At 42.9% G+C, this 12,404-nt stretch overlaps 1 protein-coding gene across 1 annotated transcript; it reads left to right on the top strand.

Annotated features, from left to right (window-relative positions):
* The first annotated feature begins 2,056 nt into the window (after positions 1–2,056).
* rnf4 (ring finger protein 4) lies at positions 2,057–9,024 on the top strand. The gene is made up of 8 exons (XM_040002088.1): positions 2,057–2,319; positions 3,938–4,021; positions 4,131–4,272; positions 5,218–5,306; positions 5,464–5,476; positions 5,568–5,679; positions 5,908–5,959; positions 8,643–9,024. The coding sequence occupies exons 2-8, from the start codon at positions 4,010–4,012 to the stop codon at positions 8,790–8,792; spliced, it is 570 nt and encodes a 189-aa protein (XP_039858022.1). The 5' UTR covers positions 2,057–2,319; positions 3,938–4,009; the 3' UTR covers positions 8,793–9,024.
* The last annotated feature ends 3,380 nt before the right edge of the window (positions 9,025–12,404 follow it).

The raw sequence follows: 12,404 nt of genomic DNA, 5'->3' as shown, positions 1-12,404 counted from the left end.
ATCCGAAGTGTACTTCAAATGCATACTCCAAATGCGCCGTCGTTTTCCCCAAATATCAAGCGTGGTCTGGTGCACGCTTCGTGGTCCCATATATCCCACAATTCATAGCGCGGCGGTGGGTGTGGATAATTTTGCCGCAAAATACGGCAGAAGGGAGCGGCCAAAGAGTGAACTGTCAGAGTACTGAATATGATGTCACTTATTTATGTGCGAATGTTTAATAATGAAGAACATTAAAACATTGCTGTTGGCCACATGTCGGCAAAGTTGTGTGACATTAGTGATGTTTGTACTTTCAGCGTTAACTTAGTTTTAAAGCATATATATATATATATATCTCATAATAATCTCATAATAATCTGACAATACTATAATATTGGCCATATTATATTTACATTACCACAGTGGGATGATTTTAGTCTCATGAACAACTAATTGTTATTTACTGACTAATCTTGAAATGACTGACTGAGTACAGAAATGAAGCCCAACAATCATGTTTTACAGTCCTGTGGTCTCAGCCTCAGATACTCAAAGTGATGTCATGACGAAAATGCATGACTAACAAAACATTTGTTTCTCCTTCATTTCTGTCAAACAAAGCTGTATGTAACGTTACTCGCGGTTAGTATCATGGTTGCTAGGCAACCTGAACAGCGCGACGAAGGCTAGACCGTCCTATTTCACAAGCCTCTCACTTCTGCACTTCTCGTACTTATAGTACGCACCGTACGTAGTACGCGTAGTGCGCGTACTTCAAGCGTGCAGACCCTGAATTCGGACACAGCCCAGGAAAAGAAACCTTGAAGATGGCTGACAAACTCAGGTGATAGATAGGTATGACTGACACAACTGATTCCTGTCAGGAGCTCGTCAGAGGCTTGCTGTGATCAGGCAGGATTCACATGGCTTCATTTTTACTTCAGTCACAGAAAGTCTGGGAGGGGGTAGGAACTCCAGACCTCGAGGGGCTGCAGGTTTTAGATCTTGGTACACCCGAATCAAATGATTAGTTCATTAACAGGCCTCTGGAGAACTTCAAGACATGTTGAGGAGGTCATTTAGTCATTTAAATCAGCGGACACGTCTAAAACCTGCAGGACGTTGAGGCCTGGAGTTCCCCACCCCTGCTCTAGATTGTGTCTGCAGCAGGAACGTAGCAGAATGATTTGGGGTTTTTTTCATTTTACAGTTTTTATGTCTAATGAGGACAGTTTCACCTGTTCACCTGCTGGAACATGCCGACATCAGTGAGGTGAAGTGAGTTTAGTTTGTGGATGGGATTATGATTCGTCTCATGGACGCTGTTTCCATCACAGTGTTACTGAGTCCACAGAGCAACAAACTCCACAAATGCTCTTTTTTTTGTCACCTGTTTTATCAGATGACATTAAAAGTGGTGAAATGAGGCAATTTCTGCACTGAATCCAAAGAGGCTACAAAGGTGGAGCGGGCATGTGGTGATGATGTGAGCTGATCATCACTTCCTGTTTGGAGACATGAATCATCTGAAATGTGAAGGTTCATCTCCAGGCTCTTTGTGAAGGGTCTGGATTTTCCTACATCTGAGTTTCAATGGTTCAGGTAGACTGAGCGGGTCGGGCTTGACACAGTGGAAAGGTTCCATGTGTCTCTGAGTTTTAGTATCTTCATCAGTAACTACAAACAAAATAAATACAGTCATGTTTAAAATAAAACAAGTTCAATGTCCCAGGTCAGGTTCTCCTTTCAGGTGTTACTAATCCAATCCAATGTAAGTTTGACGTGAATATAGTTTGATTTCAGCGACTGACTGAGTTATTTAAACAGTTTCATTTGAATGTCCTGTGTTTTTATAGCCTTTTTCCCTGCAGTAACCACACAGTAACTGTACTTTTACTGCAGTACTTTGAAGTACATGTCAGGTAGTTCAGTCTGAGTACATAAAATAAACTGTAAACAAAACCATAAAGATATATATATATATATATATATATAAAAAAAGGTCTTCCCTTCAATCAGTGGACGCTGCGATGCACGTGGTGAGGCAGCAGGGGGCGCCAATGAGCCGGTGTTTTTGAACACTTCCGGTACAAAAGAAGCGGCTGTGAGACGGACAGTAGCTAACGTTAGCCTCTGCAGTACGTTTATTCGACTTAATTATTTTTTTTTATACTCTACTAAAATGTTTGAGGCCGGAAATCTGTCGCTGACACACACGCGAGCTTCACGCTAACGGTAGGAACCACAGTGACGAAGAGAGAGGTGCAAACGGCTAAAAGTAAACTGCTAAGAGGAGCAGTGACGGTGACAGCGGAAGCTAACAGTTTATTGCTAACAGTAAGTAAAGTTTAAGCTCAACTGCACACATGCCACGTTTAAAGTATCTGTGTGTCTGAATCTACTGTTTAAATCTTGAAGGCCGTGTTTCTAATTCTTGTAAAGGTAAAACTCCATCATCATCATCATCATCAGTGACAGCAGGGTCACTGGGTCACCAGAAGCGTTTCTTTCGGCTCCTGGTGACCTTAGTGTGATCCCCCTGCAGCTCCACGAGTTTAGCTGGTCCTGGTTTTATGTATCAGGCTCAGATTAGGAACTCTTGACTTTCTGAACAGAGACGAAGCAGCTTCTGGTACGGAGAAAAGGTGCGAGTTTCAAAGGTCCCTCCTGTTTCCTTTTCCTAACCTCTTTTACTTGCCCACGGTGGAAGGATCATTGAGGTAAAGGAAAGGTGGGTAGGAGACGTACGCTGAGGAAAGGAACGGCCTCACACGTTTCTTTTAACAGCGTGACACTGCAGAACATGAACTACAGATTGATTTTCTTTCATCCAGATCTCTTATCTAAATTCCATCGCTGTTTTTAGAGAAAAAAAATGAGTAAAACCTGAGTTTGTGCTGGGTTATTTTGGTTAGCAGCCTTCACGCTCCCTCCTTGGGAGTCACTAATTCAGCTGCTTCTGCTACCTCAGAGTAAATCTGTCCCATTGCATATAATATCCAGATGCGGCTGTCGCAGCACCTTTTGAGGAGGAATTCTGCAACTGCATTAAATTTCCTCCACCACTGATCCCAGCTGACCTGAAGTAAACACAAACCCTGCAGTACCACAACAAAGGACTTCACTAATGAACACTGATCATACAGAACCTAGAACCTTGAGCACACTTTGTTCATATAGATCAGGGGTAGGCAACGCCAGGCCTCGAGTGCTGGTGTCCTACAGGTTTTAGATCTCACCCTGGGTCAACACACCTGAATCAAATGATTAGCTCATTACCAGACCCCTGGGGAACTTCAAGACATGTTGAGGAGGTAATTTAGCCATTTGAATCAGCTGTGTTTGATCAAGGACACATCTAAAACCTGCAGGACACCGGCACTCGAGGCCTGAAGTTGCCTACCCCTGATATAGATCATAATTTTAGCTGGTACAGCGTTCTTTGTGCAACAGTACCTCAACAGGAAGTAGTTTTTATTCCAGCAGTGTGATTCTCAGCTGTGAGTTTAACCGCTGCTGTTCAAAACTATAAATCTATCAGCGGTGTATGGATGAAATGGAAAATGCAGTCAGAAGGAACATTTACATGATCCACTTTGGTCATGCGTGGTCAGATGTTTTTTGTTTTGTTTTGTTTTTTTTTTTTCCCCTCCCCTTTCATAAAGGATGCTCCAGTGTCTCTTATGCTAAAGGAAGAAAGATACCTGTTCCCCTATGAACAAGGATCAGATGGATTCATACACACCTGGCTGAGGTGTGTATGAAACCTGTGGGACTCTGTTCTTCCATGTTTATTTAGTTTTTTTTTTTTTTTTTTTTAAATCTCACAGCATGGATTCATTAAAAGAATTACCGAGGGTTGTTACTGATTGGCTGGAGGGTATCGTCACAGGTGGATCAAAGCAGACTGATTCATGTCTAAAACCGACAATCGATAACACTCCAGCTGTTACAGGTGCAGGTACCTGAGCTGTTTCTCTGGTCTCCATCCTCACCTGTGCCGTGAAGGTGAATCATTAAGTCAGAGATGAGCAGCTCTGTAAGTCTTCTTCTTCTTCTGTGGTTTAACCTGTTCAGCTGTCACACTGTCAGCTGGTGTTTACCTGGTCAAGTGTGTTAAGCTCCACCTCCTGGTGTTCTGTTTTCAGGTTCAGAGGAAGAGGCGGAGCACACAAAGTCCTCCGGTTTCTAGACACAACGCCAAGAGCAGGAGAGCTGCGAGTACCAGGAGGACGGCGAACGCCGACAGTGATCCCACCCCCCCAACAGAGACCATTGATGTGATGGACGGTCAGTCCCGATCAGTACACTCAGTTTCCGACTGATCGAACAGTCATTGATAGGCCTGCATCTACAGGTGTTTTCAGACCAGACCTGACTCATCTAGACACACTCTCAACCTCTCGGCCAATCAGAGAGCTGCTTCTTTTCGAAGTAAAACTGAAGAGAAAAACATGTTCAGACCTCACCGGAAGTGATGTAAGTAGCAGGTCCTCACTGCTAAGAGAAATAAACATACCTGAGCTGTCTGCTGAAGGTGACCTCCCACACCTGAAAATGCAGTCAGTGGGTTTCCTGGTGTCTCCTGATCACTGACACACCTGCAGCCCAGAGGAAACAAAATCCACCTGACAGTTAGAAATTCATCAGAGGTGTGATTAACACTTGACTTTAACACCTGAAACTCGCGACCACACGTCTGACACACAGGTGACCAAAAACGGGACAGTCACAGCTCTGTGGGGGACCTCTCTGCTCCTTAAAGTCGTTCGTGCTGGGTACCGCCAAATGGAGCCACTTTGGGTATAAAGAACCACAAGCTGTGAGAATCCAGATGTTTGACAGTGAGTGTTCATGCCCGTTTATCTCGATCTGTTTACCTGATTATTGGTTATCGATAAAATCACCAGACTTGGAGATGAAACACTTTGATCGTAAAGATGGAGCCACGTTACGTCACTGATGTCGGGTAACGTCGAGAATGATGAATAGTTGAATCTCGACACTCGGTTTCATTTCTCATCTGCTTCGCTTGGACTGCTCGCCTCCTTTTTTTTAAATTTTTTTTTATAAATTATCTGACTGATGCAGGCGTACAGTGAATCCATTTCATCGCCACGCTGTTGGTCTGAATGGAGACGGTGCCGCATGTCAGGCTAACACAGGCTCCTCCCCTCTGTGTAAGTGTGGGCAGAGCATGTACACGAATCTGAGTTTGTGGTTGTCTGTGTTCAGGTGAGGAGGAGGTGGTCGTGGATCTCACCTGTGAGAGTGGAGCAGAAGCTGCTGTGGTCGACCTGACTACCAACAATGACTCTGTGCTGGTAACACTCTCACACACTCACACACACACACACACACACACACACACACACACACACACACACACACACACACACACACACACACAAAGTGTGCTAATGTCTAATTCTTCTTCTGTGTTTGTTTTTTTTGTTTTTCCTGCTGTATCCAAAACTTCAGCTGGTGGATGAGGGTAAGTCAGACTTTGTGTTCCAAAGACTAGATTGAGGCCTGAGCTCTCACTAAGGAAGCGGTCTAATGCCTGTGTGACTGTTTTCACTCAGGTCCTCAGAACTGGAGACCACCTGTACAGAGTTATCTTGTTAGCAGCGATGAAGATGAAGACACACCCCCCGTCCTCAGTGCCACCCTCCTGCCACCGACAAACACCTCCAGGTGATACACCAACCCCTACACACTTCTATAATGTTCTTCCTCTACCACCCCCCCCCCCCCCCCCCCCCCCCATTTTTGCACATGTCGAGGAGCGTGTCAGGCTACGTTTCACTGTGTGTTATACTTGTATAACTAGGCATGTGACAAATAAAGAACCTTGAACTTGAACTTCTGCAGGTGATACACTGACCCTGTCAGTGACCTCACTCAAATGTTTTTGTGTTTCAGGTCAACTCCAGGGACAATCAGCTGTCCTGTGTGTCTGGACGGATACTCAGAGGTCAGTGTGTGTGTGTGTGTGTGTGTGTGCGCGCGTGTGTGTGTGTGCGCGTGTGTGTGTGTGCGCGTGTGTGTGTGTGTTCAGACTTTTCAGCATGAATAAAGCAGAAAAATGAACTTTATTGAAACAGAGTGCCAGCACTGAGGTTCTTTCTTTATCCTGCTGCACATGCTCAGTGTGAGCTCCGAGGACGCTTCCTTCAGGGTGAGCGTGCTCAGAAAGTATACAAACACATAACATCCTTATAGAATATGATGTAACACTATAGATCAACTCACCTCAGAATATATAAAGCATATAAACAATTACAGCAATATGATGCAACAAACACAGCAGTGCTACTAATCCAAAATACTCAAAGCTTCATAGAACTGAAACAAACATTTATTTTTAGGTCCATTCTGCTGCTGATACATACTTTAGGTTTCTGAATATTAAACTTGTTGCTGCCTTTCATAGTGTGTAACTTGAAGGTCCTGAGTACTTTCTCCCACACTGAAAACACTGGAATGATAAAATTATTTGAACATTACCTAATAAGACTGATTCAGGACAGACAATTAGTTATGTTAAACTTTTCTAGCAGTCCTTCACAAAAAGGGAACAGTCTGTCTATTCTCTCCATCTGTCAGCTGCTGCTGGCTCTTCCTCCTCCTCTTCCTCACACACTGCTGAGTTTGTCCTGGTGGATCATCAGGGGTGCAAAGCCTCACAGATGATGTGCAGCAGTGGGTCCCTCAGTCTGTCCTCACTCTGGACACTTGCAGTTGTCACACATGGAAATCAAATGTGTGATAAGCTGCAGGATTCAAACACAAGTGTAACTTATAAATACATGTTCATACTTATATTACACAATCAGAGAGAAAGAAAAAGAGAGAGAGTGCAGGACAGACAGACAGGTGAAAGTCTCAGGTGTATACACTGCTACACAACAGCACAAGAGAAGGAGGATTTAGTGTTTGTGTTATTACGAGTGCTAAACAAGAAGAATTCCCAGATGGTACAGTGGACACATGTGACTCCTGTGATTAAAGCATCTTTCTTTCACCTTAACGAGTGAACCGTCAGCTCGTTCAAACACACGTTAAAGTCCGTTTGGCTCGACACCACCGAACAGAGGCAGCAATATAACATAGCTAACATTAACAGTGCAGTGAATCCTGCTTGTGCCGTGATATTCAGGACTGCAAACAGAGCAGCATTCACTAGCTGTGTCCCAAAACCTAGGCCGTATGCTCCTGAGGCAGCACTTGAACAACGTGAGGTAGGCTGTCCCAAATTGAAGGCTCCTCCAAATGCGTCCTTCATTTTCCAAGATTTTGAAGGATGGGTCGGGTGTGTCCTTCGTGGCCCACCGTATCCCAGAATTCATAGCGCGGCCCAGTCAATTCCAGTTGCCAACAATGGCGGCCGCTACTTAGTTTTAATATTACTCTTATTAATCTTTCTGGGTCACAAAATAACTTTTAACATATTTCCAGGCGAGAAAGTAGCTGTGTAAAGTTCAAATATCTGCTTTATCAAGATATCGCATATTTGCAAAAGTGCGACGTTTGTGGAGATGTCTGTTACCCACCAGCTTGATAGCTAGCTGGGAGGTCGAAGCTCACTAGAGAACAGCGGACACCCGGCACATCGTTATCAGACCTGCCACCGTCTTTGGCTACTCAGGTTAAACATGGTGTGTGTGTGTGTGTGTGTGTGTGTGTGTGTGTGTGTGTGTGTGTGTGTGTCACTCACATGACTTAAATGTTATTGTTTGGCTTTTTTCACTGTTTTATTTGTTCCTGAGTAAATCGGTTTGGCTGAGATTAAAGTTATTAGATAAAATAAAACTTTATTAATCCATCGGGAGGGTTCCTCGGGGGTTTTCACACAGCTGAATAAACGTCAAACAGAAAACTGATTAAAGTGCGAGATTCAAGATTCAAAGTGTTTATTGTCATGTGTGCAGAAGAAATAGCTTTTCTCTGTGCAATGAAATTCTTCCTTTGCTGTCCATACAGAAGATGGTCGAGATGATCGAGAATTTACTCCAGTGTCCTGTTATATTTTAGATAGCAAGGAGCAGATGGCTGAGTTTATTCATGCCCATCGAGATGGCTGGTGACACAAATCTGAAGGCTAGACCATCCCATTTCACAGCCTCTCACTTCTGGCCTTCTCTGTCTTCGGAGGACCCAGCTCACGTAGACCACGAAGCCCGGGTCCTCCAAAGGATGCGGCCTGAGAATTGGGACACAGCTAGTGTGAGCTCTGAGTAACCTTCAAGATCGACTTTACAGCCCTCAGCTCGCTGCTGATTTAATGCAGGGGACGTTTCTTTCAGTGTGAGCGTGCTCAGAACAAATTGGTGTTGGTGACTCGAGTGTGCCTAAAAATAGTCCAACACAATGCTTGATGAAATGTGTGCTTCCTGAGGCATTGTGGGTAATGAAATACAGGCTTTACTACATTCACGTGGCCACTGATCAATGAACCTAATCAATAAACATACATATGCTGACTCTTATTTTGAAAGTTTCAGTCTGGTTTTGTGTTTTACTTTGAAAGTATTACAGTGACGTTTGAGTGCATTGCTCTGATTGGCTGTTTTTGTTTTGTGTTGGTGTGTTGGTTGTTGTTGTGTGTTGTTGTTGTTGTTGTTGTTTAATTTCTTTGTTTGCTTTTTTTTTCGCAGATTGTTGGGAGCGGCCGATTGGTCGTGTCCACCCGTTGTGGTCACGTGTTCTGCAGTCAGTGTTTGAGAGACTCTCTGACATCATCACACACCTGTCCCACCTGCAGGAAGAGACTTACTCACCGCCAGTACCACCCCCTGTACATCTGACATCACTCTGAGACCACAGCTGAGTCCTGCTGCCATTGGACCACAGGCCATGATGTTGATGTTATTTGCTGCTGAATTGTGTTTTTTTGTTTTTTTTGTTTTTTTTGTGTGTGTGCGCCTCTGTTTGGACATTAAAGTGTTGAGTCATAGCTGGTAAACATGGATTAATGATTCATGTGTGTTGATTTGTTTGTTAAAGCTGAAATAAATTTTGATTTGTTTCACTCATTGATCAGCTGATGGATCTACAAAGTTATGGCAGTAATGTGGAGAATAATACTGCACAGAGTAGAGGAAGTACTCGTACACACACACACACAGAGCACTGTTTTAGTCTGACTGTGTGTTTGGGGGGGGGGGGGTGCTTGCACTGATGAATTATGGGTAGTCAAGGGCGTAGATTTGGCATGGACGGAAGGGACATGTCCCCACCAATATCCAGCGATTATTGAATTGTCCCCACCAATAATTTGATCTCTTCGAGTAAAGAAAATCAAACCCGATAGAAGGGGGTGGAAAAAAAAAAAAACGATCCGTCAACGTCTCATTCACCCAGCGGTGCAGAAAGAGTTAAATTACGTCCTCTACTGGAGTCCTACGTCATGTGACAAATATGGCCAATGTGATTGCTGTGCCTTTCAGGGAGCTCTGTTTAGTTTTAGCTGCGGCAAGCCTGCGCTATGCGAGGAGGAGAGGAGGATGGCAGCAAAAAGGAAGAACCTGGATATAAGTATTTTTCAAAGAAACCTGTAAGTCACTTAAAGCCAAATTCACTCATAAAATGTGTCCGTCATAATAACTAGTGATGGGCAGATGAAGCTTCATGAAGCACTGAAGCTTTTCATCCAATTGGTTCACCCCAGCGCAAAGCTTCTTGAAGCTTCATTTGCTCTAGTAGGACATCTACTGGACGTAAAAATATTAGTTGGCATGAATTTGAAGAGTGTGGCATTTTGCACACAGCCTGTAAATGCCAACAACAAAAGGAGTGTGTAAAACATGTATATTGTAGTGATGTCAGTATACTGTGTATATTTATACTGGCAGTATGGAAAATGATCATTTACTGTGAGGTGAGGTGTGGTTGGGGTGTGGACAGTAGTTGTGCTTTTGTAACGTTGAGGTATGGACAGCTACACACTGAGGCCTCAGTCCTGCCTGTTCACATTTTATTCTGTAAAAACTAAATTTTCACTGCTTTTATGGCCTTTTAGTGGGGAGAACATAGCTAGGATTTAACGATTTAACAAGTCTTTTAAATCGTTTGTCCTCCACAATGCTAAATGGCTGGGAGTCCTCAATCACCATGCTAACCAGGTCTTCATCTATTTGAGATTCTTCTCCTGAGCAAAGACAATAAAGACAAAGCACAAATATAAATATCACACACGTAACTTATAACAGTTGTATAATATTGTTATATCATTTAGTAACATTACTGCATGCTATATTATCATGGCATTTGATGGCTCACCTGGTCTTGCTCCACAATCGGTGTTCCCCTTATTCTCATGCAAAGCTCTGTAGTGCCTAAGCATGGATGTTATATCCCAGCTCCCTGGCACATAGCAAACACTTCACCTTGTACAAAAGTAAAGCCGCTTAACATAAATTGTATTGCACCATTAGTATTATGAAAATACATCTTCTGTAGAAATTTACATACCTTGTTGGGAGGAATAAAATCAAAATGTTCCCACACAGGGGAGGACATCCTCCTCTTCTTAGCTGGCTCCATTCTCTCCTGACTTTCTCTCCTCACTCTCATAAACCTCCAAACTGTCTCCAAACTGTCTCCAAACTCTCACTAACCGCAACTCTCCATCAAACACCCACATTTTGAATGAAGTCTGAGGGGTTTATATCACTGTCATAGCTCGCGGCAAAGTTCGAACCACTTCATGAACCAGTCACGTGGTACAGCCGGGCAGCGTCATCATTTTCAGCTCCTCCCATAAATGAAGCAAGCCTCGATACGCGTATCGCGGAAACGCCCCTCCATTACTCGACACAAGCTTCGAAGTCTTTTCGATACCCATACACGTCACATCACTCATACTACGTTAAACAGGCAATGCTCGGCTTTGGCCCCACCATCAGTCTAAAAACTGTAGGTAACCTGAAATACGTGTTGTTGCGAAAACTATGCACAACAGGCAAGCCAATTATTAGTTTTCTCAGTCTCCCAGCGCAGCATTCTAATTTGATTTGAAACTGTCCAAGCAAACGGCTAGCCTCGAGCAAGCCAGGATCTTTAGGGGGTGTACAGAGGCTGTTAAAAAATTATATTTTCTAACATTTAACCTGCTGGTGAGACCATGTTCTAGTTTCATCTCCTTAATGGTTATTGATCATCTTCATAAGATTAATTTTGGACACCTGTCATGCCGTGGTAGTCTTACTGATTTTGCAAATATCCAACCTTGTTCTTTAGTGCAGTTTGCTACAAATTGTTTTAAAAATGCACTCACCCTACAAACATTACTGATGAGTCAAGATCTGCACAAATTGACAGAAACACTGAAGCAGCTACACATTGTATTCTTATTGTCATGTATGTCCTATTTGTCAGGTGACAGAAGAACCAACACAAAGCTCAGAGAGTAATGGTGACACAAGATCACAGGTGAAATTGGATGATGACTTGTTGGTTCATTGCTGTATTTGAAGCACAGGTGTGACTGCATGTATTTGGAATGTCTCATTGGCTGTGTCCCAATTAAGAGACTGCACGCTTGAAGTACGCATTTTAAGTGCGGTTACGTCACCGCCACGCGACGACGGCTGTCCCAATTCGAAGTGTGCTTCAAATGCATACTCCAAATGCGCCGTCGATTTCCCCAAATATCATGCGTGGTCCGGTGCATGCTTCGTGGTCCCATATATCCCACAATTCATAGCGCGGCGGTGGGTGTGGAGAATTTTGCCGCAAAATACGGCAGACGGGAGCGGCTGAAGAGGTTGTTTGTTTTTTTTCAAAACTTTATTGAAACCATAAAGCGAACAGTCAGTCATTCCAGTTCAGTTTGTACAGTAGACATACAAGGCAAATAAGAGTAACAATATACAGTACAATGAAATAAGAAGGATAAATAAATAAAGGAAAAAAAAGAAAAAAGGGGGGGGAATGTGACAGACTCCATAACAACTTTGTATTTGAAAGTTGTGACAGCTCATTCGTTAAACATTTCTGAATGAATTTCAATCAATGATAAACCTTTTTTATTGGAAGTTAATTTAAGAGAGTTTAAGTAATATTCAATTTCAATCAAAAACAAATTAAATGATGGGGTTGAGTTTTGAAATTTACATTTATGTATGTGGAATTTCCCTAATAAGATGGAGCGGCCGAAGAGTGAACTGTCAAAAGTACTGAATATGACGTCACTTATTTATGTGCGACTGTGTAATAATTAAAGTCAGTCATATATCCACAAACACAACAAGCTGAAAGTCAGTGATATATGTATATGTGTGTGTGTGTGTATATATATATATATATATATATATATATATATATATATATATATATAATCATAATAATCTGGCAATACTATAATATTGGCCATATTATATTTACATTGCCACAGTGAGTTGACTTTAGTCTCATGA

This window comes from Simochromis diagramma, unplaced genomic scaffold (genome assembly GCF_900408965.1).
Source record: "Simochromis diagramma unplaced genomic scaffold, fSimDia1.1 OVJJ01000738.1, whole genome shotgun sequence".
Taxonomy (NCBI): Eukaryota; Metazoa; Chordata; class Actinopteri; order Cichliformes; family Cichlidae; genus Simochromis; species Simochromis diagramma.
The sequence above is the reverse complement of the archived record's forward strand: the minus strand, read 5'-3'. Positions and strand labels throughout refer to the sequence as shown.

Coding starts and splice junctions, on each gene's coding strand:
- rnf4 (XM_040002088.1), top strand. Junction 4,273..5,217: donor GACCATTGATGTGATGGACG/GTCAGTCCCGAT, acceptor GTCTGTGTTCAG/GTGAGGAGGAGGTGGTCGTG. Junction 5,680..5,907: donor CCACCGACAAACACCTCCAG/GTGATACACCAA, acceptor TTTGTGTTTCAG/GTCAACTCCAGGGACAATCA.